Here is a 27,812-nt window from a genome sequence, read left to right on the forward strand (position 1 = left end):
CCATCACTAGGATTTAATCAATACACACACTTGATTCTTACACCACTGTTAAAATATAAATAAAGAAAAATTGGCAAACATTACTCTATTGAAATTCTTAACAAGATAATCTATTATTTAACTACTAATTGTCAATGGTTCCAATATAGGTAGCATCTTGTACACACGCATTTTGGCAAAAATGCAATTCAGCAACATAGTTATGATTCTCATGTGCTGTCTGTCTCCAGTCCATTAAAAAATCTGCCCCTTTTGGCTTTGAAGAGGAAGCCTCTCTCTCTGAGAGGCGAAAGTGAGGACTGCAGATGCTGGAGATTAGAGTCGAGAGTGTGGTGCTGTTTCGGGCAAAAGCCTTCCTGATGAAGGGCTCCTGCCCGAAACGGGGATTTTCCTGCTCCTCAGATGCTGCCTGACCTGCTGTGCTTTTCCAGCACCACAATCTCAACTCTCTAACTGAGATTTCACTGTAGCAGCTGGGAACTCAAGCTATTAGCTCAGCAGCAGCAGCAGAAGCTTTCTCACTAACTGAAAACAAACTAAAAATCTTTGTGAGTCTATGAGAGCCCTGCCCCTGCGCACTCATGATTCTTTTGTCTCATTTTTTTTAAAAAGCCAAGGAGAACTCGAAAGCTGTTTACCAATTGTCTGGCTGAAGGGGACACTTTGGCACTACTGTGACAACACCCTCTGTAGGAGTTACACCAGGGAAAACCTATTTTAAAGGCACAGTATTGTGAATCACATTAATCCGGTTATATTGAGAAAGAATTGCCAATGGCTCCATTTTTAAACGAATTACAGGCAATCTGCTCCATCACGCTTTAGTGAAGTTGAGCACTCCACTGCACTTCCCACGTTCTGTTTCACTCCTGTCTGGCCAAATATCAGCCAGCACACTACCAGTAAGACCTGTACACTCTACAAATCTCCATCTTCAGCCAATTCCTGGTCCTCATAAAGTCATAGAGCCATAGAGATGTACAGCATGGAAACAGACCCTTCGGTCAAACCCGTCCATGCCCAATGCTCACACTTAGAAGGTTGTGAAATTAACCCCACTCCAAGTCACAGTCCAGGCTGACCCCGTCAGTGGAGTGCTGACAATGGCCACCTATCAGATTAGGCATTAAAAGAGAGCCCTGTTTTCCTGTTCAGTTGGACCTAAAGGTACTCACTGCACAATTCAAAGAATAACAGAGTGCTCTGCTCAAGTCTGTGAAGAAAATTATCCTCCAATCAAAGATGTGCAGGTTGGGTGGATTGGCCGTGCTAAATTGTCCATAGTGTCCAGGGATGTGCAAGTTATGTGGGTTAACCATGGGAAATGCAAGGGTGAAGGAGTAGGGTAGGGTAGGGGGTGGGTCTTGGTGGGATGCTCTTCAGCTAGTTGGTGTGGACTCAATGGGCTGAATGGCCTGCTCCCACACTGTAGGGATCCTGTGATTCTAATCAACACTATCGAGAATGGTTTGAGTTCTTATTCATCTTATTTTCTTCCAAGGGATCTTGCTATGCAGTAATGGGCAGCCACTTTTGTCTATGTAACATTTCAAAGTAAAAGTCATTGAGATGTTCAAAGCTAATGGTATTCAAAGGCAAGATTTATTTTTCTTTCTTTAAGTAAAGAAGCTACCCCAGTGACAACAGTTTCCTTCTGAGGACTGGTAGCACCCAACTCTTATCTCTCTGCCTAAAGACTGAGTACCACTCCTCCATGAAACTACTTGTCTATCACGTGATGAACAGGCCCGCACTGTCTCCAACCTGATATTATCCTGCTTGATTTCTGCACTGTGACTCTTGATTTCACCTCTATTTCTAGCTTCTCTGGCCTAGATTAAACTCATCAGAGTCAATATTCAGGATCCATTTTGAAGGAGAAAGTGAGGACTACAGATGCTGGAGATCAGAGCTGAAAAATGTGTTGCTGGAAAAGCGCAGCAGGTCAGGCAGCATCCAAGGAGCAGGGGAATCGTCGTTTCGGGCATAAGCCTTCCTGAAGAAGGGCTTATGCCCGAAACGTCAATTCTCCTGCTCCTTGGATGCTGCCTGACCTGCTGCGCTTTTCCAGCAACACATTTTTCAGGATCCATTTTGAGCTAAGTGTCAACGCCAATATTAAATTTAGCACAAGGACCACCTCTTTCCAGCTCTAACGTCATCTTAAAGCATTCCTGGTTATATTTTTACCAATTGTGACAACTTCAAAGTCTCCAAACCAGACTGTCAAATTGCACCCTATAATTTTCCAACTTGTCCAGAATTCAGCCCATTATCTCAGAGTGAGCTCAACATCCCTATTGTCCTATTTGCACTGACCTCTACTGATGGTGCATGTGCCAATTTAATACCTTGAAAATCAAAGCACATGTTTGAAAAAAAACCCTTCAATAATTTTACTCAGTGTGAGCTTGGAGCAGAATGCCTTTGGCAGCAGTGCAAAACAGGCTATGATCATCATTTTACACTCCTATTCAAGATTATGTTTGCCATTAATAAATCCTCCAGTTCTAGTGTGTCTGTGCCTTTCAGGGTTCTCAGTTTATCCCCACTGACAAGGCCTTCACACTGCTCAATACTACTCTGCTGTTCACCACTTGAAGCCTTTTCACTCATCGAATCCCTGGAATGTAGAAGCAAGCCATTTGGCCCATTACAACCCTCCAAACAGCACCTTACCCAGACCCATTCCCCACTCTATCCACATAAACCAGCATTTCCCGTGGTTAATGCACCTACCTGCACATCTGTGAACTGTGGGAGGAAACAGGCACCCTGAGCAAACATGGGGAGAATGTACAAACTCCACACAGACAGTCACCTGAGGCTGGAATCAAACCTGAGTCCCTGGCATGGTGAGGCAGCAGTGCTAACCACTGAGCCACTGTGCCACCTCTCTTGTTCTCTCCACATTAAAAAAATCTTCTTTAAAAACACTGAGATCGACCACTCCAATGGATATTTTCAGTGATTCTTGCTTTGGCTCAATAACTATTTTTGTCCAAGTGTTCCAGTATATTAAAGGTGATTTATAAATGTAATTTGTTGTTGTTTTTGTCCATAGCAACGTTAGTACTTTGCCTATTTCATAAGTCTGTTCAAACACTCCATTGTCTTTGAGAGTCTTTGCTGTAAAATTGGTTGATAACAGTTAATCTCACCTGTTATGGAGTGGGGAAGAATGTTACTTTTCTATCACTCCATGATGTGGAGCTTGGCACCTTGTAATCGACTTCTCTTTGATTGTCACAGAAGCCACAGCTTGTAATTAAGTTCCTCCGTTTCTAGCGTTGTGCTAATTCTGGAAACAGCTTGTCAGCACCCTTCCACACACTTCCAAAGCCCGAAAACCATTGTGAGGAATAATCCTAAATGAGCTTATCTCAGCATTTCATGCTCAGGATAGGACACCAGTTCCATATTAATACTGGGCTCACCTCTCACCTCCTGTCTTTCCCATCGAATGTCTCATCTCTTTTTTCCATATCGCTGTTATCAATTCTGTGTATCAGAATAGGTACATGAAGCAATAATAAATATATACAACTCAGTGGTTAGCCCATTTTGCCAGCAGTTATTTAAGGGGTGCCTCTGTGAAACATTTGGTTACTTTGCTCCAGCTCCCCCACCCAGGGAAAATATAACTTCTCTGTATTCGGAACATGCTTTGTGTTAAATGGAATAGACTTTGAACAGACCTGACAGCTGAAAACAGGGCATCCATGAGGCTTTGGACTGCAACAATCTGTCATTTAAAGGAACTCATGAAAAAGAAATGTGTACAGTCAGGCCAATTAACCTGCCCTCACATCATGCCTAAACACCACCTTATTGACTCAATCTCAACGTTTGTACGATTACATTGTTGCAAGCACCTTGGGATTTTTTTACATTAAGGTGCCATATAAATGCAAACTGCTGATCAATCAAATCACTTGACTAATAACTGGGGATGTGATCTACGTTAATGAAAAGTGTTGATGATATTAGCAACATCAAGTAATCTATCATTACAGCAATGCCTTAGCAATGCTTAACCGAGGCCCAACTCTTTTCACAACAGCAATTGACCTATGACTATGTCAGCAGTTTAATGCTATATATCAGAGTGGTCAAGAATTAACTCAGCTTGATCATTTCGATAAGGTTCTATGGATGTGTAGCCCCCAAAGCATTTTCTTCATCAAAGCCCATCACTTTGACCCTAAGGTTGTTGTTCATTCAAAGACGTTGATGGGCCAGCCTTGATCTTCTGATCTGATTTGCTCAAGGGAAGGGTAAAAATTGGACCAGTCTGCTCAGAATATTTTCAGGGAGTGGACAGTTGAGAGAGTTCAAGATCCAAGAACTTCATATCACTGACAAAACAAAGCGTATTTCTAGAGTCTGAATAAATTGGCTTACACACATTCAGCCTGATTTTTTAAAACAATTTTGTTATTACATTGCAATATTTTTCACTTACGTGAAACATTGGCCACCCTTTTAATCTAACATGCTAGGAATGTGGGTTTATACCTGAAGAATGTTGCCACTCCTGTGGAGATGAAATCAGGTGGGGTATAAATTGGCATTGCTGCTGCTTCCCCACCTTCCTCCAATCTCAACAATTTAAGATAAAAATGACCACCTATGGTGCTGGATTTGATATTTCTAACTTTTCTGCACTGTGTCATAACTCAGTGCTAATGCCCATGTACATGCTCAAAAAGAGCATGTGCTTCTAAATGACAGGAAGGCCTGTGGAAAGATACCAACACACATCAGCCTACTCGTACTTGAACATTCAGTCTACAAAGAGAAATGCACTGATGCCGCTGCCAAAGAAATAATTCGCATCTGTAGAAAGGCCATGTTCTTAAATGGCACAAGTGCCAGAAGTCAAAGCCAGGCTATCTTGAAGTCAAGATGGGTTGTTCAGACTGGTGTATCACCTAATAACTGATGCTGAATGAGACAAAATGGTGAAGGAGATCAGCAGCTGAGCTTCCCTACCTGCCAGAATGCCAACCACCATGTCTGCAAGCCCTGGCACATCTACCTAAGAATTATAGTGTGACACTGTTTCAAGGATATGCATTGATGTTACACTTATTCAAAATAACGCCAGGCGATCTATTCCCTCCACCTAAAAGTATCCAGATTAATGTCTCATCCAAAAGACAGCACCTTCAATAGTGAAGCTTTCCCCCAGTATGGCACTGGAGGACAGTTTAGACTGCAGTGTGGTCAGGTTTACACCATCGAGTAAAGAAAGTCAAATTAGGATTTCATTGATGCACATTCATAGTAACTATATAGTTTAAAATATATAGTATTGAAGAGGTCTGTCTGCAATATGTCCATATTCAGTCAAATTTGTAGAAAATGACATTATGCTAAGCAAATTTTAAAATGAAATGGTCAAATAAATTTTGTTACTCAAATACTGCAAGCTTCTGCCAAACTTTAGGGAACATTTAAAGTGCAATTGAATGCTTGGATAGAAAGGTTGGACTAGCACAATGTGCAGTAAAGGTTTAATTATGCCTTTGCTCAAAGTTTAGCTACTGAGCATGTTTGTGAGGAGCTACACCCGAGTGACGCCAGATTACATGGAACTGAAGCCTGAGTCTATAGGATGTCAGCAAACTTTCCTCTCTTACCATGCCTTGTACATTATTATGTTTAATAAAAACCTGTAAATATCGACTCCCAAGAGTGCAGACTTCATCTTACTACACGTAACAACTAACTAAATTTCATCTTTTTAGGTTGTTTTTGTGAAGAGCATAGATGCACCTGAGATAGATAAAGTGCCACAATTTACTTCCAACTCTTAAAAGTGATTGAAAAGCAGATAAAAATATTAATTCAACTTTACAATTTAGTTTATATGACCCAGAGAAGTTGCACTTCCATTTCCTCAGAACATCATCAGCCATTGTTAAAGATTTGTCCTTCAAACCTCCATTTCTCAACTTTAAAAAGATCCATTTGTTGTTACTTCGTTAACCAGTGACTATCATCTAAGAAGATTGTTGTATATTTCTACAGTAAATGTTAAGTCCAATTCATTCAAAGGAAGTATTAGACTCCCAATAATTAATAATAGTGTGACTCTTCGATTTAGAGTGCACACAGAAGTAGCCCAAGTGAGGTCAACCTTTTTTTGATTTAAGCTCTTCATTAAGACTGTTTGACTAACTCTCTTATAGAAAACAAATTTAATGAGCAGTACAGCACTTCATAAAAAATTCTTGAGGTACAGTAATTGTCTTATACGCTTAGACATGTGCTTTCAGCTGCTGTGAAATCCTTTGGAGGAGTTTTCGAATGTTTTCAATGTTTTAATTAATCCAGTTTTAATCACATCAATAGGCAGCAATGAAAGGTTTCAAAACTAAATGTCAGTTCCATCTGGGAGGCTAAAAATGTTTGAAAAAGGAACTGAGAGTCTGGGAGATCTGAGCTGATACAACATCAGTTGATGTTTTCATTTTGGACTTAGATCCAAACTTTGTCAGGATAAATAAAGTCACATCTACAATGAACTTATTTCAGTGTTCTTTCTATCATTTATTTTCAACTCCTGTCCATTTATATTAATTTGATGTCTTCTTTTTAACCTATTAATGGTGCTTCATATTTTCTCCTTGAGGAACTAGAGATATAAAAGATAACATGGATGAAATTCTTCTATGTTAGCAATACTAGAAAGGATAACAGTGAGATGGTCCACCTGCTTTAATACTGTGCCCAATTTTCATTTGAAGTCAATAGAAAAGAATGTTATACATGGTACCGATTCACCATAAGCATGTTTCATAGTATCAGAGGGACATTGGTGTGCATGTACACTCATTTCTTAAGGTATCAGGACAGATGGATATAGTGGTTAAGAAGGCATATGGTATACTTGACTTTATCAGTCAAGACATAGAGTCAAGACATCGTGGGCGGCAAGGTGGCACAGTGGTTAGCACTGCTGCCTCACAGCGCCAGAGACCCGGGTTCAATTCCCGCCTCAGGCGACTGACTGTGTGGAGTTTGCACGTTCTCCCCGTGTCTGCGTGGGTTTCCTCCGGGTGCTCCGGTTTCCTCCCACACTCCAAAAGATGTGCAGGTCAGGTGAATTGGCCATTGCTAAAATTGCCCGTAGTGTTAGGTAAGGGGTAGATGTAGATGTAGGGGTAGGGGTAGGGGTATGGGTGGGTTACGCTTCGGCGGGGCGGTGTGGACTTGTTGGGCCGAAGGGCCTGTTTCCACACTGTAAGTAATCTAATCTAATCTAATCTAAAGAATATGGAGGTGAAGCTGGAACTGTATAAAACATTTATGACGCCTCAAGCAGAGTACAGTGTGCAGTTCTAGGATCCACGTTACAGGAGGGATATGATAGCAATGGAAAGAGTGCAGAGGAGATTTACCAGGATGTTGCCCAGGTTAGGAAGTTTCAATTATGAAGAGAGCTTGGATAGACTGGGGCTTTTTTAAGAGCAGTGAGACAGAACATGATTGAGATGTATGAAATTATGAGGGGCATAGGTAGGCATCAATTACCAGGGAGCATAAATTTAAGGTAAGGGGTCAGAAGGTTTAGAGGAGATGAGAAGGGAACCTTCTTCACCCAGAGGGTGGTCGAAATCTGGAGCTCACTGCCGGTAAGGGTGGGAGAGGCAAAAACCTTCATAACATTTAAGGAGTACTTCGCTGTACACTTGAGATGCCACGGCATACAACACTCTGAGCCAGGTGCTGGAAAATGGGATTGGAAAAGTTAGGTGGTTGTTTTTGCCTGGTGTGGATATAATGGACCAAAGCACCTATTCCTGTGCTGTAGTTCTCTGTGACCCTTTCTGAATCCTACAACTGCATGTTATTAAATGATCATCAAGTCTAAAAGATGAACTGACCATCAATGGGTATTTACACACCCAGATAGTTTCCAGATTCACTCACTCACCAAAGCTGAGATTGAACATTTCAGCCAAGGCTGAGACAGGAATGTTCAGCTGGTTTGCCTGTTTTAGCAGAGGGAAAACTAGTGTTCCCATTGCTGACAATCCACCCCATCATGTTTGCCTGCCTTCGACATAGCACAATAGGAGAGAGGGGAAAACATCAACAAACAGAGAACTTCTTTTCGAGTCATAGAGTCACAGGGTCATACAGCACAGAAAGAAACCCTTTGGTCCAACTCGCCCATGCGAACCAAGTTTCCTAAACTGAACTAGTCTCATTTGCCAGCATTTTGCCCCTAAACCCTTCCTATTCATGTACCCATCCAGACGTCTTTTAGATGTTGTAACTGTACTCACCTCTACCACCTCCTCTGGTAACTTGTTCCATACATACACCACCCTATGCATGAAAAAGATGCCCCTCAGATCCCTTTTAAATCTGTCTCCTGTCACCTTAAATTTATCCCCTCTAGTTTTGGACTCTCCTATCCTGGGTAAAAAGACCTTCGCTACTTTCACTATTCTCCCTATCCACACCCTTCATGATTTTATAAACCTCTCAACTTCCAAAACTCCTGGGGGAAAAAACCCCAGCTGCTTCAGCTTCTCCCTAAAACTCAAACCCTCCAACCCTGGTAACGCCCTTGTACATCATTTTTGAACCTTTCTTCACACATTGGTAATGAATCTTCCACTTAAAACAGCACCAACCCATTCCCTTGTATTTAATTCACAACTCAAATACCTAACTGGAGCTTGTAGTCAAAGCAGATGATATCAGAGAAAAAGATAATACAGAACAAAACTTTTCAGTTTTAATGGCATTAACATATTGCCTTTTATCAATGAAGCACCAAATTGTTACATTTACCCATCGTGCCTACACAGGCTTATTAAATGAGCATCATTACCCAGTGCAAATCTTCTGCTTTTTCCCATATCCTTGCACATTATTTTTATCCAAATAATTACCCAACTCCCTCTTGATTGCCTCCGTTGAACCTGCCTCCACCACATTTCCAGGCAGTGCATTCCCAGACCCTAGCTACTCACTAAGTGAAAGGATTTTTTTCTCACATCACCCTTGCTTCTTTCAGAAGAGACCAGTTTCATGTGGGATTTAAGTATCGCCCTCAGCTGGTTCCTAAGGTCTTAGCCAAAATGAATCTTTTGGTCAGTACTGTATATCTTCTACTGGGCTGGGGTATTATTGGATACTAAGTGGCACTGGTCTTCAGGAAGAATATAGGGATGTGAAAAATTTGTACTAGTGTAAGTAGAGTGCTGTTGGAAGGTTAAGGCCTGTTGTTGAGACAGATTAGGGAGGGATTTACTCTACATGTAGCCACACCAGTCTTCATTAGAGGATAACAGTTAAAACAAATGCTGAACTCACATCCTTCACTTAGAAAACTTCAAAGATTGCAACAGCTCCCAAACAAAAATGAGACAGAGCCTGGAAACTGGACCAGACTCAAACTTTTATCCTCTTGTCATTCTGATGCAGTTTTCATTTTCTTCTTCAGCCAGAAGAGCTCACAAATGCCCTGGAGATCAGTAATATTGTCTTCACCAGCCTGTTTGCACTGGAAATGCTTCTGAAGATCCTGGTGTATGGACCATTCGGCTATATCAAGAACCCTTACAATATTTTCGATGGCATCATTGTCGTCATCAGGTAAATTGTCAAGGAGATGCAAAATCCATTCATGAAGGCATTAAACAATAAGGTATCGCTTGTAGAGCTCTTTGAAAAGACAAGCATTCTAAAGTAAATATCAGCAGAAATAGAAACTAGATTGACCATCGTCCATTTTGCACCATTGCACAGTATCAAACCCTATCTCCATGGCTCTTCCTTTCCTGAGTCCCATCATTTCCTCTCTTTTTCTCAGCTCACACATTCCCTCTCTCACACCATTAACACTTTCACACTTTGCCTTGTGAATAATGTCACTGAGTACACAAACTGCTCATTATGATGTTTGCACCCAGAGGATCACACCAGGTTCTCTTAGAGTCTTGTTTCTCTCTGATGAACATCTAACACTAACTCCAAATATTCAAACTAGTTAGATTCCTGTTGGCCACCGCGATGTACTGTATTTCATGAACAACTGAGAGACGCTTTAAACTGTGCATTTTTATATATATATATATTTGTCTGTTTGTGTTGCACTCTTTGTTTGTCCTTGTTGTTCAATCGAATTAGTTCAATAGTCCTGAGAAGTGAGGGGTCAGTTTGAAAATGCAGTAAAAGGTGAGAGAAGGTTAACTTACTGCTTGTCTAAGTAGAAATATGACCAGAGTTGTGAGCTGTCAAAAGGTGTGACAGCATTTTCATCTGGAAATGACATATTGTCAACACACTATTGTTTCACCTTCCCTTATTCACTGGAGTTGTGGTGTCAAATAATTCCATTTGGAAACCTGTGTGCCACTTTATCACAGTTTGTAGCAGAGTACAATCGGGCAAGTGCTGAGATCTCTCAGGCTTTCACAGCAGCATAGATCTAGCATGTCCAGATGGTAGGTTGTTTCTGGTCTTGACACTTGCTGCTGTATTCTTCAGATGTTCTCAGAAGGAGAAACTCATATCTGGAATGAGTCCCAAGTCTGGATTATCTTTGGCTATCCGTGTGGAAAAACAATTTATTAGACACTGGCACAATGGAGTGGAATATACTGCATGTGGTTATAGTGGGACTCAATATGAGATGCTATGTACTGCATCTGCGAATTTTGTAACATCATTGTTAAGGTATGGGTCTAGGGTGCAGAAGGTGAAACTTGGTTGGTACTAGAGATGTCATCAGTATGGATGAATATATGGAATGTGGTTATTGTCAGGTCTTTGGATTATATGTTGAACAGTACCGGGGCTAACACAGGGTCCTAAACCTATTTGTTGTCTAATCTAAATTCCATGCACCCCACCCCCCTCACTCCCCTTACCCAAGCAATGGACTCTAAATTGTCTTTTGTGATGGATTTTTTTGAACCACTGTCCCAACCCCAGTTGGAAGACCCCTGAAAAGCTTCACGACAAGGTCAGTGTACTAGACAGTCCTAAGCTGTGATATTTACTGATGTTATGCTACCTTCGGGTTCTTTTGGAAGCCATTTTCGATAAAGTGTTGGATATCACCAACACTGGGAAAGAGATCTTTGAAAAGACAAACATTAGAAAATAAATATCCTGAGAAATATAAACCAGGCTGACCATTATCCATTTTACACCACTGCACAAAATCAAACTGTATCCCCTTGGCACATCCTTTCCTGAGTCCCACATTTCCTCTCTTTCCCTTTGTTTACACATTCCGTCTCTCATATCCTTTACGAAAACCAGTGTGGTCAGCTTTCAGGAAGGTCTCGACTTCTGGAGATACCCATTGCAGAGTTAGACAATAATAAGTCCTAAAGTATAGAGGAAGTATTAAAATTGCTCAGTAGCTGTCTGCTAGGGTAAGATTTTTTTCAGATTTTGGCATGGCAATGGTTTTCGCTGCATATCATGTTTTGGGATGAAGTTTGAGCTGATAACCCAGCTCATGAAGTTCATCGCACACTGAGCATAACTTCCACTCAACATCCCTCTCCTGGCTTCCTGATCTTGCAAACATCAACATCCCGCACCTCCAACAACTGATGAAAATCCACAAGCTGGTTGAAAGCATTCATGCTGCTCCTCACTTGCCCAATCTACGATGACATGTTCAGCTCACCTACTGACCATTTAACCTCCAAAAGGCAGTGAGACCCACTACTAGGCAGACTTTGGATCAAGGAAGAGGGACACAGGAAGTCACTAACAAGTTCCTTGTGACAAAGTCCATCTGTTGAATGGCAAACTTTTTGAACTTTCACACGGAGTGTGGTCCTTATTAAACAGGTTCGGGACAAGTCAAGGCTCCTGTGCAGCTGACCTCGAGCACTGGGACCCCAGTGAAAACCTTTTGGCTCTCATGGCGAGACATCAACATTGCTGAACAGTATCCCCTCTGCAGATTGATTAGACCCTTCACCTTAATCGGAACAAATGAAGAGACCAATACCTAACTCCAAGGATTTGATTTCGTGAAAGAAGATAGCCGTGGCTCTGGCTGTTCTGCCAGTTCTGTGCATTACATTCGAGAATGCAACTTTCTGTAATAACTAAACCCCAGTTTCCACATTTGCACTAGTTAAAATGCCTGCTTGTTACCAGGTTCAAGTGTTGAATGGTAATTGATGACAAATTCCCAGATTCATGTTGTGTTTCTCATTTAATTTGATATGTCTTACTGTGCTTCCCTCAGTGTGTGGGAAATTGTTGGACAGCAAGGCGGGGGCCTCTCGGTGCTGCGTACCTTCCGCCTGATGCGGGTGCTGAAGTTGGTACGGTTCATGCCAGCCTTGCAGCGCCAACTGGTGGTCCTGATGAAGACAATGGACAATGTTGCCACCTTCTGCATGCTGCTGATGCTTTTCATCTTCATCTTTAGGTGAGTGTGAGACAATATTTCCTCACGCGACAATTCCAGAGCCTTTGAGCACACTGGAAAGCCTCATTGGAGAGGCTGGGCAGAGTGAAAAATGAGAAAAGGTGTACTCACAGCTTGCTGTTTCAGTTAATGGGTGGGAAATTGGGCAGGTTCCCATTCAGACATGCAATCCTCCTTGCCCCCTCTTCTTAGAGTCATAGTCTCTGTGTTCCACGCAGATGATGCTTTATACCCATTCAACATGTGGTAATTTTAAGGAATCAAGGCACTAGTTATAGTCAATAGAAAAAATAAATAGAAAAACAAAAGGAGTTGGTAAATGGATCATTGAGCTATGTTAGACCTCCACCCTTATGATTTATTTCCATTTTGTAAGTGCATTCTGAGTCTTCATGTCTACTGCAGTTGAAAGATTTGAGGTAGATTACAGTCAGTAAACAAACTTTTAACTCACACAAGACCCTTTCACTTGCACAGAGTTAAAATCAGGCCCAATAATTCAGATGCAAATAGATCAGAATGCTGTTTGCTTATATCGGAAAAAAAGAGGTGAGCATCAGAGAGCACAGAATGAGTTGTAAGGTGCATATAGGAATATACTTGCAGGAGGAGGATGTCAATCCTTTGAAGCTAATCCAGAACTCAGATCCTAGCTGATCTGTATCCTAACCCCACATAGCAACTTTGTTAAATATCCTTTAAGAAAACACTATCAATCTTTATTTTAGCCATTGTTATAGGGCAGAATACAAGGCAAACCAGGGAGTTAATGGCTCAGTGCAGTGAAACTTGGATTTTAAACTTTTAGTGATTATCATGTAAGTGTAGCTAATGACCTATCGACAAATGGTAGTTGTTGAGGAGTGACACAGACTTTCGTCAGGGATAGGATAAACTCATGAAATTTCCAAGGTTAAAAAAAAACAGATTGGGAATAAAAACAGGACAGAAAGAATCTCTTTATGATGATGGAAGAAAGGAAACATTTGTAACAGTATAGCAGCTTTCACAATGTCAAGGATGTCTCCAAAGCACCCTGCAGTCAATTCCGTAGGTTTTAAAGTGAAGGTTGTTATAATGTAGAAAACAACGTCGTTGTCAGATAATCAGTTTTAGTGATGCTGACTGGATGATAAATATTAGCCAGCACACTCCAGAGAGTTTACCTGCTCTTCATCAATATGAGTATCATCAGATCATTTACACCTGAAAGAATAGATGGGACCTTGATTTAATATCTCAGCCAAAACACAGCGACAGTGCAGTGTCTCCGTCACTCAGCGCAGCACTCGTGTGTTAATCCTGACTTTAATGCTCACATCTCTGGAATAGGATTTGAACTCACTTCTGATTTAGAAATGAGAGTTCTATAACAAGTTCCTATTCAACACTTGGAGCTCAGTGGAGTCACTCACAACAGGCTCATCCAGGGCAGATGAGTGATGTAACCAGATATCCAGTTTGGCAACATGACTTTTCTTAGTCTCACACATGAGCTGTGTAATGTGGTAAGACCTGACTAATTCAATTCCAGGGCTGCTTCCTGTGACTGATTGCAGGATGGATCAGATAACTGACAAGGAGAAAGACACAACTACAAAGCATGCACAGCGGCATGGTGGCTCAGTGGTTAGCACTGCTGCCTCACAATGCCAGGGACCTGGGTTTGATTCCAGCCCTTGGGTGACTGTCTGTGTAGGGTTTGCATGTTTTCCCTGTGTCTGCATGGTTTTCCTCTGGGTGCTGTGGTTTCTTCCCACAGTTCAACAATGCACAGATTATATGGACTAGCCATGGGAAATTGCCCATAGTGTCCAGGGATGTGCAGGCCAGGTGGATTAGCCATGGGAAACGCAGGATAGAGGGACATGGGTCTAGGTGGGATGCTTTTCGGAGCATCAGTGTGGACCCAATGGGCCAAATGGCCCACTTCCACCCTGTGATTTCTATGGATTACTTGTTGAATGTAGCTACATTTTAAAAAAGGGAATTTAGCAAGGCTGAATAAGAGAATGGGATAATAAGATAAAGCTTTGCCCTTTGACATTGCCACAAATTCTGTAACTGTGTGTCACAGCATTATACAACCCAGTAATTATGTTATTCTGTTTCTCCTTACAGTATTTTGGGAATGCATCTTTTTGGCTGCAAGTTTGCTTCAGAGAAAGAAGGAGACACGCTCCCTGACCGAAAGAATTTTGACTCGCTTCTCTGGGCTATTGTAACAGTCTTCCAGGTATAGAAAGCAACCCCCAACCTTCAATCCTAAATGTCCAGTTGAAACAGGGTTAAAATTATGGGCATCATACTAAGGTGATGCCCAGGATGCTAAGGTGCCGAAGAAGGCATCAAGTAGATTTACTCAAATGGTACCACAGATGAGGAACATGCAGAGAGAGACTACATTGTATTGTTCATCTTCAAACAAAGACAGTTAGGAGCCGATTTAGCAGAGGTATTCAAGATTTTGAAAGGTTTTGATAAATAAAGGGAAACTGTACACATAGCCAAGTGGCAACACAGATATTAAATAACTGGCAAAAAATCAGAGGGGAGATGGGGAGAATTCTTTGCAACAAATTGTTGCAAACTTGAATCCCTTTTCAGAAAGAATAGCAGATACGGATTCAATAGTAACTTTCAAAAGGCAATTGGGTGTATAGCTGAAGAGGAAATCTTTGCAAGGGCAAGGAGGAAGAGGCAAGAGTTTGGAATTATTTAGATAATTCTTTCAGAGAATCAGCACCAGCAAAATGGATCAAAACTCCTCCAATGAGGAATCATTCTGTTCTTCTAAGAAAGTCACCAAGGTGCTAATAAAAGCAGGCAACCTGTTTCTCAATATTCCCACTTCATGTTGCTAGAAAAACGTCAACTTTTCCTTATTAATTTTCCATGCCGATAATTTCAAAAGTACCATTCATTTCTCTCTCTCCTGGGCTGCACTCTGAAGCCAGTCAACCTCCCATAAAAGGTGTGAAAGTGTCGCTGTTAATTTGAAAGTGAGAGAAAGATAGCAGCAGAAACATCCCGTCGGCTCAGGATACTCAATCTACCTGGTCTTTATCCTTTTGTGGTGACGTCCTTAGGCACTTCTCCACACCTCCTCTTATTAACACAGCTGACATTGATCAGTTAAGAAGAATCAGGGACAAAAACAGAAATTGCTGGAAAAGCTCGGCAGATTTAGCACGTCTGCAGAGCGAAATCAGTGATAACCTTTTGGGTCCAATGACCCTTCCTCAGAAGAATCAGGGCATGATTCTAATCTTCTTCCAGAAAGAATTGGCCTGGATTTAGAACAGAGAGGTTGGACTGTGTTGCTAATTGATTGATGAAGCTTTTCCAAGTACAACTGTTAATTATGTGCATAATGCTACCGGTTGGACAAGCCTGGCTTCCTCTTGGCGTTCAGTCATAACAGTCACAATATGACACTGGCATGAAAACAGTTTTCAATTTTTGGAATCTGCAGAAGATCACATCTGTTCTTGTTGTTTAACATTCTCCTCCTTCTGTTCAAATCATTTCCTGACTTCACCTTATAACATCCTGCAACCTCAGGATATCTGCATGCCTCCAACTTTAGCCTCTTGTGTATCCCTGTTTTCAGCACTCCATCCTTAATAACTTTGCCTTCAGTTATTTGACAGACAGCACTCTGTCCCGAAATCTCTCTGCCTGTCCAACCCTCCCTCTCAAAACAGCACTGAGACAGATCCTTTGGCCCAAACTGGTCAAGGCCAATCAAAATGTCTGTCCACGCTAACCCTATTTCCCTGGCCTTGGCCCATATCCTTTTAAACTTTTCCTACCCACGTGTTTGTCCAAATGCCTTTTAAATGTTGTTAATGTACCTGCCTCAACCACTTCCATTGGCAGTTCATTCCATATGTGTACCATCTTCTACTTAAAAATGTTGCCCCTCAGGTTCCCTTTTACACTTTCCCCTCTAATCTTAAATTGATGCCCTCTAGTCTTTGATTCCCCAACACTAGGAAAAAGACTGAGTGCATTCACCCTGTCCATGCTGCTCAAGATCATATACACTTCTATAAGATCCCTACCTCAGTCTCTTGCGCTCTAAAGAAAAAAGTTCTAGCTTGTCCAATCTCTCCCTATAACTCAAGCCCTTGATTCCTGGCACATCCTTGCAAATTTCTTCTACACTCTTTCCAGGTTAATAACGTCCTTCCTATAGAAAGATGACCAAAACTGAGGACAATACTCCTAGTTTAGCCTCATCAATGTCCAGTACAATTGCAATAGAACTTCAGAACTTCTATACTCAATGCCCTGACTGATGAAGCCCAGTGTGCCAAAAGCCTTCTTCACTGCCCTGTCTACCTGGGACTCCACTTTCAGAGGACCATGTACCTGAACTCCAAGGTCCCTCTGTTCCACTACGCTCCTTTATGCCCTACCATTCACCATGAAACTCCTATCTTGATTTGACTTTCCAAAGTGCAAGACCTCACATTAATCTATATTAAACTCTAATTGCGATTTCTCGACCCGCTTCCCCAGCTGATCAAGGTTCTGCTGCAATGTCTGATAACCTTCCTCACTGTCCACGATACCCTCTATTTCAGCAACCTTACTAATCATGGCCTGTCACATTCTCACTCAAATCACTGATAGATAACAGACAACAATGGGCCCAGCACCGACCCCTGAGGCACTCCATTAGTCCTCCAATCCGACAAGCATCCTTCCACTATTACCCTCTGCTTCCTTCAGTCAAACCAATTGTGTATCCAATTTGCTAGCTCCCCCTGGATTCCATGTGATCTAACCTTCCGGAGCAGCCTACCATATGGCACCTTATCAAAGGCCTTACTGAAATCCACATAGGCTACTTCTAAAGCCCTACCTTCGTCAACCTTCCTGGTCATTTCATCAAAGAACTCTAACAAATTTGTCAGGCATGTTTTTCCATGCACAAAGCCATGCTGACTATTCTTAATCAAAACCTTTCCAAATGCATGTTAATCTTATCTCTCAGAATCTTCCCAAGTAACTTACCCACCACAGATGTTAAGCTTATTGGTCTATAGTTTCCAAGTTTTCCTTTATAGCCCTTCTTGAATAATGCACAACATTCACTACCCTCCAGTCTATCGGGGCCTCTCCTGTGGCTAACGATGATGCAAAAATATCAGCCAGGGTCCCCGCAATTTCGTTTCTAGCGTCTTGCAGTGTTCTTGGATATATCTGGTCAGGACCATCATACATTCTGATACATCCACCACCACCTCTACTGTGATATGGACTGTCCCCAAGATATCACCGCTAACGTCCCCAAGTTCCCATGTCTTCATGTCTTACTCCACAGCAAACACAGAGGAGAAATATGCATTGAGAACCTCGCCCATCTCCTGTGGCTCTACACATATGTGTCCTCTTTGGTCCTTGAGGGGCCTTATTCTGTCCCTAGTTATTTTTTTCCTTTAATATACTTAAAGAACCTCTTTGGATTCACCCTAACCTTCTCAGCCAAGGCTATCTCGTGCCCCCTTTGCGCCCTATTGATTTCCATCTTCAGTTAACTCCTATATCCCTTGATTCCAGCTGCCTGTACAGGAGCCACCTCTCCTTTTTTTCTGGTCAGACCTCAATATCGCTTGTCATCCAGGGTTCCTTGTTCCTATTAACCTTGCCCTTTCACCCTCACAGGAACATATCAATCTTGAACTCTAACTAGCTCACTTTCAAAGGCCTCCCACTGGCCAGAGGTCCCTTTGCCTGCAAACAAACTACTACAATCAAAACCTACAAGCTCCTTCTTTAATCAATTCCTTTCTGACCAAACTTTTGACCACTTGTCCGAACTTATCCTTCTGTGTCAGATTGCATTTCTCAGCGTGGGATGTCTGTAACCACAGTAAAGGTGTTATATAAATGTTGTATACTTTGTGCCCCTCCTTGCAAAAAACAATTGTCTCACTCTTCCATAAACACATTATCATGACTTCCAAGAATATCTCATTAAATAAGCAAAGAGCTTCATCATAATTAATGCTCTGACAATGCGTTTCTCTAACAATTGCACAGTTAAATGAAAATGCCTGCAGGAATTTTGTTAATACTTTGAAAGGCTTTGAATCCATGAACAGTATTCAGTTGATGAGGGGAAAAGTGCAGGAGGTGACCTCAAATGTCAAGTTTCTGATGGGCAGGAAACTAAACTTGTCCAAGTTTCACAAAGTAAGTATCAATTGTCCCAAAAATGACAAAGCTTTATAATTGCCAGATCGGACAACTAAGAAGTAGTAGTGGGTACAAGGAGTAGATGCAGTTCATAGAATCATAGAATCCCTACAGTGTAAAGAGAGCCATTCAGCCCATCAGGTCTGTGCCGACCCTCTGAACAGCGTTCCACCCAGACCTGCCCCCACCACCGACCCTATCCCTTTAACTTTGCATTTCCCATGGCTAACCCACCTTGCCTGCACATCCCTGGACACTACAGGTAATTTAGCACAGCCAACCCACCTAACCTGTGCATCTTTGGACTGTGGGAAGAAACTGGAGCACCTGGAGGAAACCCGCACAGATACTGGGAGACTGTACAAATGCCACATAGACAGTTACCCGAGGTTGGAATCGAACCCGGCTTCCAGGCGCTGTGAGGCAACACTGCTAACCACTGAGTGCCACTTAGTTCTCCACAGAACTCTGCTCAGTGTAACTACATTACAGTTTCATAAGTTGGAATTCGATGGAAAGTAATCCTCTATGTTTCCACAGAAGGAACTTGCCTAAATCCCATGCGGTGATGGCATTCAGCAAGCTGCTAGTTGTTGCAGCTGGATCACAACGATGCTTTCGCATTTCAAAAACATTGTGCCACACTCTGAACCAATCTGACACCTAGTGACCTATGGCAGTGTCCTTAATGGGACTATTTGAGTTATAAACAAGCTGACTTTACTACAACCCGTGTCTAAATAGTGCCTTTAATCGAGTAAAACATCCCAAGGCACTTTGCTGGAGCTTTGACTTGTTTTGGTAGAACAGGTGCACAGATGGTGACAATGTTACTCAATAGGGGCTGCCAATCTCCCACAAGCAAGAAGTAGAATCAAGTTGTTTTTTTAAAAAATAATTTCCTAAGAAGAGAAAACTCTGCTGTTCGTAATTTTCCATCAGCCATCTGCTGTTGAGTCTTGTTTTACCCATTTATAAAGATTTACCCATCCAATTGGTGCATTGTACAATGCTGTGGATGCACTATTCTCCAGATTAGTAAGCCTATATTATTGAAGATTGGCAACAGCTAATCACAGGGCCCTTCTATACTTTCATACCTGGTTTATCATGGCCCTGACTCAGTGTTAATGGCTACTTGGATCTAATACTAACTCCCACAATCACCTGAAACCGGCAGAGGACCAGATGGCATTCCAGACCACCCAGAATCTGCATTCACAACAGTATTTTATTGAAAGGAATACCAAGCCCGATGCAGAAATGTTGGGCACAGGAAGCTGCCAACATTCATTGGCACTCCATTTGCCCAATCAGAAGTTAGATATTTTCTCTGGGCAAGTGTGTCATGTTCAACACCAAATCGTGGCTCGGTACCTGAGTTCTGGGATCAGCTCACAGACAGATGCTAATCAAAGGCATTCTGGCCACAAAAACATAACTGACTTTGGGGAAATCAGGGAAGCCTCTCACCAGAGAGTTCAAGTATATCTTCTGCCCATTACAAGTATAAATTAAAGACCAATATAACACTACATGGATGTCAGGCAGGTTACAAGGGTGAGTGGAAAATTGTCAACTTAGATAAAAGCTTGTTTCTGTGATCTAGGTCCAGTTTTCTGAATCCTGCTCTACTGAAGAAATTGAGGTTTTCGTCAAGAAGAAAAAGGGAGCGTATGTCAGGTATAGACAGCAGAGATCAAGTGAATTCCTAGAAGAATATAAAAGCTGTAGGAGTACACTTAAGAAGGAAATCAAGAGGGCAAAAAGGGGACATGGGATAGCTTTAGTAATTAGGGTTGAGGAGGACCCAAAGGGACAAAAGGGTAATTAGGGAGGGAATATTGTCCTTTAGAGATCAGAATGTGTGGAACCACAGGAGATGGGGGAGATACTAAAAGAGTATTTTGCATCAGTGTTTACTGTGGAGAGGGACATGCAAGATATAAAACGTGAGGAAATAAATAACGACATTTTGAAAAATGTCTATATTACACAGGAAGTGGTGCTGAATGGCTTAAAATAAATAAAGGTGGATAAATCCTGGGACCTGATCAGGTGTACCCTAGAATTCTGTGTGAAGCTAGGGAATTGATTGCTGGGCCCCTTGCTGAGATAGTTGTATCATCGATAGCCACAGGCGAGGTGCCAGAACACTGGAGATTGGCTAATGTGGTGCCAATTAGAAAGGTGGTAAGGCAAAGCCAGGAAACTATAAACCGATGAGCCTAACATTGATGGTGGGCAAGTTGTTGGAGGGAATCCTGAGGGACAGGATTTACATGTACTTGGAAAGGCAAGTATTAATTAGTGAGTGTTAACATGACTTTGTGTGTGGGAAATCATGACTCAATAACTTGAGTTTTTTGAAGAAGTAATGAAGATGATTGATGAGGTCAGAGCAGTATGTGTACTTCAGTAAGACATTCAACAAGATTCCTCATGAGAGACTGGTTAGCAAAGTTAGATCACATGGAATTTAGGGAGAACTAGCCATTTGGATACAGAACTAGCTCGAAGGTAGAAGACAGAGGGTGGTAGTGGAGGGTTGCTTTTCAGACTGGAGGCCGGTGACCAGTGGAGTGCCACAAGGATTGGTGCGGGGTCTACTACTTTTCAAGATTTATATAAATTATTTGGATGTGACATAGGAGGTATGGTTAATAAGTTTGCAGATGAGGTATAATGGACAACAAAGAAGGTTACCTCAGAGTATAATGGGAGCTTGATCAGATGGGTCAATGAGCAGGAGTTGCAAATGGAGTTTAATTTAGATAAATGTGTGATGCTGCATTTTGGAACAGCAAATCAAGGCAGGACTTGCACAATTAATAGTAAGGTCCTGGGGAGTGTTGCTGACCAAAGAGACCTTGGACTGCAGGTTCATAGTTCCTTAAAAATGGAGTTGCAGGTGAAGTTGCATAGGATAGTGAAGGGGGCGTTTGGTATGTTGTCTTTTGTTGGTCAGTGCATTGAGTACAGGAGTTGGGAAGTCATGTTACAGTCGTACAGGACATTGGTGAGGCCACTTTTGGAATACTGTGTGCAATTCTGGTCTCCCTGCTATAGGAAAGTTGTGAAACTTGAAAAGGTTCAGAAAAGATTTACAAGAATGTTACTATGGTTGGAGGATTTGAGCTCTACGGGAGGCTATATAGGCTGGGGCTATTTTCCCTGGAGGCTGAGGAGTGACCTTTTCAAGGTTTATAAAATCATGAGGGGCCTGGACAAGATAAATAGACAAGGTCTTTTCCCCAGAGTGGGGGAGTCCAAAACTGGAGGGCATAGACAATAGACAATAGACAATAGATGCAGGAGTAGGCCATTCTGCCCTTCGAGCCTGCACCGCCATTCAATATGATCATGGCTGATCATTCCTAATCAGTATCCTGTTCCAGCCTTATCTCCATAACCCTTGACTCCACTATCTTTAAGAGCTCTATCCAATTCTTTCTTAAATGAATCCAGAGACTGGGCCTCCACTGCCCTCTGGGGCAGAGCATTCCACACAGCCACCACTCTCTGGGTGAAGTAGTTTCTCCTCATCTCTGTCCTAAATGGTCTACCCCGTATTTTTAAGTTGTGTCCTCTGGTTCGGCACTCCCCCATCAACGGAAATATGTTCCCTCCTGCCAGAGTGTCCAGTCCTTTCATAACCCTATACGTTTCAATCAGATCCCCTCTCAGTCTTCTAAACTCAAGGGTATACAAGCCCAGTCGCTTCAGTCTTTCCGTGTAAGGCAATCCTGCCATTCCAGGTTTAGGTTTAAGGCATAGGTTTAAGGTGAGACGGGAAAGATATAAAAGGGCTGATGGGACAATTTTTTCACGCAGAAGATGGTGCGTGTATGGAACAAGCTACCTGAGGAAGTGGTGGAGGTTGGTACAATCACAACATTTAAAAGGATGTGTACATGAAGAGGAGGTGTTTAAAGGGATATGGGCCTAATGCTGGCAAATGGGACAGATTAATTTATGATATCTTGTTGACATGCTTGAATTGGACTGAAGGGTCTGTTCCATGCTGTACATCTCTATAATTCTATATACAGATTGGATTGCCTTACTTTACGTTGAGAGGCATAAAATTTGGGTATCTATGTACTGGGAATATGATAAACTAATGGGCCTGATGTGCATTGCATTTGCACATTTAGGTGTGTTATTTTGTAAAAGGTTATTTTTTGTCTTCTCAGATATTGACTCAAGAGGACTGGAACAAGGTCTTGTACAATGGAATGGCCTCGACCTCTCCGTGGGCTGCACTATACTTCATCGCCCTCATGACATTTGGCAATTATGTTCTCTTTAACTTGTTAGTTGCCATTTTGGTGGAAGGATTTCAGACTGAGGTAAAATACAATGTGGTAAATCTTTGAATAATGCATGAGAATCAGTATTGGACAATGCCATCTGGCTTACCACTGTGTGTGATTGTGAAGTGCACTTTCTAATGTTCACTGCTACTTAATAAATACGCAGCACACAGGAAAACAAAGATAACGGGGTCCTGTGTCACCACGAACAAAGACACAAGAATGACAGAAAACTATTGAATCGAAAGATACTATGCAAATAAACCACCCATGGCAATCACCATGAATTTATTGACATTCAAACTAAAAAAAGTCATCAGTTACATTCAAATGCTCAATTAGCGTGCTATTAATTCCCATGTACAAAATGGGGATATAAAGTGGCTGTTAAATAGTGTATTTGTTCTTTATTAACTAACACCAGTTCTACTGATTCCTTAATACCACGAGAAATCATGTTTTTTTTAGAAGTTATTTCCATGGTATGCTATGATATTCCATTAGTTACAATGACATTCAGTTAAATGCTCTGACACATTACGATATACAATGATAAAAGTGTGATATACAGTAGTATGCTGTGAAATACTATCTTGCAGAGCTGCCCTACATCGAGTTACACTGTTTCACTTTATCTATTTGCCATCAATAAAGAAATAATAGGTTTGCCAGTAAAAACACATTTATCTGTCAGCACATCATTAGTAACCCTGCTGCATTCTGCCCTGTTGTAGGTTACTCTGACATTAATTGTGGGGATCTGACAATTTAATCTGATGATCTGAGTTGTTCATTCTAAAGTTTAACATTTACTGTACTTAACTATTTGTCAGAATTGGCATTTCATTCTAAATGCTATGCAATGATATAGAGTCAAAGAGTCACATAGCATGGAAACAGACCTTTCAGTCCAACCAGTCCATTCCGACTATAATCCCAAACTAAACTAAGCCTATCTGCTTGCGCTTGGCCCATATCCCTCCAAACATTTCATATTCATGTATTTATTCAAATCTGAACGTAAAGTCTCCCCCTTTAATATTCTTCATGTCATTGTTTTCTTGTGTTTCACAATTGATGTTTGGAGGGTGATCTAAGGTAAAATGCACAGTATTCCTTCAATTATATTTTTACATTCTGCACCCGTGACACATACAGGCAGAAAACTGAGTTCTTGAGTCTTAATGCTGTGATTTTGGTTGGTGCACTTTTTAACCTGCCATTTATAGTATCAAAGGTTATGCAACAATTCAGATGTAAGTACTTTCCCTTTAAGAAGATCTGATAGCAGTTTGCACCATCGAGTGCAATCAGGATGTTGAATGTTTTCTGTGTGAGTTAAGTCAGCCCTACCGTCGCTTGTTTTCTCTATGGTCAATGATAAAATGTCTTGAAACAAAAAGGTAACAGTTTTCTTATGGTATTAGATTTGTCATCATTTGATTGTGAAGTCCATCTCAAAGTTACTGTGCTTTTTGTTATTGATTGGAGGTTAATCTTCATTACTGTGCCCCAAATTCGGACACATGATCCTGTGTAATATGTTGAGCACTTGTAAAATACTCAAAGTGTTGAGTTTAACCTACAATCTGATCTCAGCAGGTTGATCTTACCCTGCATGAGGAAGGGGCAAATTTTAAGTTAACTATTAGGATAGGACAAGGAGGAATTGTCCAAGCCTGGCCTTCACATGCTATCCAGGGAATCCCAGCTAACAAGTAGGCATATGGATACTCTTAAGTACCAGAGTAGTTGCTGGCAAGACTGTGTCAATCAATGAGTGGGAGGTGAGGTGGTCAATAGGGCACAACAAGCAGAATATGTTTTACAGCAACTGCCTCATTTATTCAGCAAATAGTGTACTTTATAGCAACCATCCCAATTACTCAGCAGAATTTGGTATAGGAACAGTCCATTTAGTCAGCAGACTCTATAGCAAAAGCCCTAATTACTCAACAGAGTTTATTTTATAGGAACAATCCCAAACCCTGTGCATAGAGAGAAAGCGGAAATGTATTGTTGTGTTAGAAAATCAGCCAATGTTCATACTGAATAGCAGAGAAATCTCAAAGGGTCAAATGGCCTGCTCTTGCTCTTAGTTTCTAAGTCTTCTTAGTCTTGGTCTATTTAAATAGAGGCTCTATCCCCTACAGCAAACAGACCTTATGACTGAAACTATTGCAGGGTGACCTCTCTATGAGTAAAAGGTGGGGAATAGTTATATACTGCAAATTAAGCCAAGCACAGTCACAGGCAGCAGTGCCATCTCCAGAAGTGATTGAGAATAGCATTAACCCCAGTTATCTCCCTTCTGGTCAGGACTTAGGCTAGCCTTAAATGTAGTTTATAAGACGAAACTGGGTTATAAGATTTAATAGATGTCAATGCCACTAATACTACAAGCACACCTCATGGACATGACAGTTCATATAGATCAGAAATTCTAATGCACACTATTTATCAAAAGAAAGTTGCATATTCTCTTCCTCTAATTCATTAAAATGAAAATCTTTTATATCTGTGAATCGGAGCAAATAATCAGTGCGTCAAATCCCTTCTGGAGACTGGTACCCTTCATCTCACTTGAAGTGTGGTCTCTAAGAATATGGCTGATTCCACTGATGTTGAGAAAGTGGGATGATGCAGTGTATGGAGTCCCCATCTCTACTGATGAACTCTGACAAAACTCTAAATTCACGTTGCTTGACTGAGATCTCAGAAGGAGAGGTATTACCCAGAGTGAGCCACTTGAGAAGTGAAGGTGATCAAAACAAACCCTTCCTGTTGAACAGAGTTTCTCTTTAATTGTAAGGATAGTTTGTTGATGCTGAAAGAAAGTTTGGATGTCGCTTTGGTTTGCCTCTTGCCTTAGTAATTCTAAGCACCATAAACAGGTTACAATTGATCGCACATCCTTACTTCATGTGCAGCAAATGTTTTTTGAAGGTTGATCACTGTTAAACTCCTGAAAATCCCAGGGCCCTAAAGTTAAAGCAGTCGGTGCTGGCATTTCTGTGTCTTTTTCACAGGCATTTCATGAACTTTCATGGCTTTGGTGGCACTTTAATGGACAGTAACCAAATGAAACTCTGGCATATGTTACTGTAATCTGCTACATTAGGGACACATCAATTTCCAAGTTTTGCACATTGTCGGGTGACTGTCCACTTTTGACAGGACTATTTTAATTCTTTTAAATAATTAGTTTTTAGCTTCAAATTTGAACTGGCTATGTTTGTCACAAATGGTTGGAAGTAACGTTTAGAAATAGCTATAAATACCTTCCAGTTGCTCTCCTTCATTCTCGATCAGGGGTCTGCAACTTCTAGTTCCAAAGACTCATGTGACTCATTAAGGACTTGTGCAGCTCCCCATTTTGATCAATCAGACTCTTTTTAATGGTAAAGAGCTGGTTTGTTTTTTGTAAACTTTTATGAGTAATATGCTTACAAGAAAATATCATTCTTTAAAATGCTGTTGTAACTTTTTCCGCATTTTGATTGCTATTTCTGTAAGAACACTGCATTAAGATGTTGCCTTTTTGACTAACTTCTTTCAAAGTTGGCTCTTCCTGTTATTAAGGTTACTGACCCCTGCCTTTGTGCCATCTAGAGCAGTAACCTCAGTGGGTGTGGGGTTTACAGAAGGGTGCAATATTGTCGAGAAGATCATATATCAGTAATACAGTGGACCCACCAAGCAGTCTTTTCATATTCCCTTGCTCCAATCTTGATCATGGACAATACCAGTTGGAGTAATGTATTTTGGAAGAACAAATGATGATACACCAAATTGTGCCACTGTAAGTTGTTAACAAGCATCCTCTCAAGAAATATCTCTTTTTTCCCTCGGGTTCGGAAATTGGTTGTTAGAAAGCACTGACTTATTTAAAAATTAACACCATGGCAGCCAGTGATGAGCTGATTAACCACCATCTGACAAGAGAATACCCTCATAGAAGCATTAAAAAAACAGAAGTTGGACATTTGTACCCTGTTTCCCCTTTTCCCCTCATACCCTTTGATCACTTTAGCCCTAAGAATTATATCTAACTCCTTCTTGAAAAAATTCAATGTTTTGGCTTCCAACGCTTTCTGTGGGAGAGAATTCCACAGGCTGACCACTCTCTGTGTGAAGAAATTTCTCCAGATCTCAATCCCAATCAGTTTCCCCTATATACTTAGAATGTGACCCCTGGTTCTGAACTCCCTGAACATGGGGAATAACATTCCTGCATTTACCCTGTTTACTCCTGTTATAATTTTGTAGGTTTTTATGAGATTCCCACCCCCCCCCCCCCTCCACATGCCCAATTGATCATTCAGTGAATTCAGGTATTAGCTGGCTATTATGAGATCTGTATATATGAGGTGTGGGCACATGCCCAGTAATTGGTATTTAAATCTTTCCATTTTAACATAGGTTTCTGTGCAAGAGCAAGTCCTCTCTCATTTGCTTCACCCTGGTTTAGGTCAAGTCTAAAGTACGGGCCATCTATTCCCATGTTGCTGATAGAGAGAGATGTTAATTTTTATTCAGAGACAGTGTCTCTTGACTTCCTCTTGAGAGTCAACATTCAAAATTAGCCAAACCTATCAGTGCTTACCTGGACCCTACATGGACCATATTTTACTGGTTCCTCTCCATAGAGAGATAACTGCGAAATTGGAGGTTGCAGTGGGGTTTGGGATATGGTACTGCAACAAATAAAGGGACATCTTTCGGCTGATATGGAGCAGTTTTAGAGAATTCAGTGGTGAGAATTATAATGTTAAGAGTGCCTGGAAGGGGCAATAAGAGCAGAGCATAAGTACAGGATGCGAAATCGAAAAGGAGTGACAGCAGCAACAATATTA

The 27,812-nt window shown here is 41.4% G+C and overlaps 1 protein-coding gene across 3 annotated transcripts in view; it reads left to right on the forward strand.

Annotated features, from left to right (window-relative positions):
- cacna1g (calcium channel, voltage-dependent, T type, alpha 1G subunit) overlaps positions 1-27,812 on the forward strand; it is a 303,314-nt gene that overhangs the window by 125,714 nt on the left and 149,788 nt on the right. For all 3 annotated transcript variants that reach the window (XM_072558229.1, XM_072558230.1, XM_072558231.1), the window contains exons 9-12: positions 9,470-9,621; positions 12,245-12,430; positions 14,552-14,666; positions 22,837-22,992. In XM_072558229.1, coding sequence (XP_072414330.1) covers positions 9,470-9,621; positions 12,245-12,430; positions 14,552-14,666; positions 22,837-22,992 — 609 coding nt within the window. The remainder of the gene's footprint in view (positions 1-9,469; positions 9,622-12,244; positions 12,431-14,551; positions 14,667-22,836; positions 22,993-27,812) is intronic.

The sequence above is a fragment of the Chiloscyllium punctatum genome, chromosome 39 (assembly GCF_047496795.1).
Source record: "Chiloscyllium punctatum isolate Juve2018m chromosome 39, sChiPun1.3, whole genome shotgun sequence".
NCBI classification, from domain to species: Eukaryota; Metazoa; Chordata; class Chondrichthyes; order Orectolobiformes; family Hemiscylliidae; genus Chiloscyllium; species Chiloscyllium punctatum.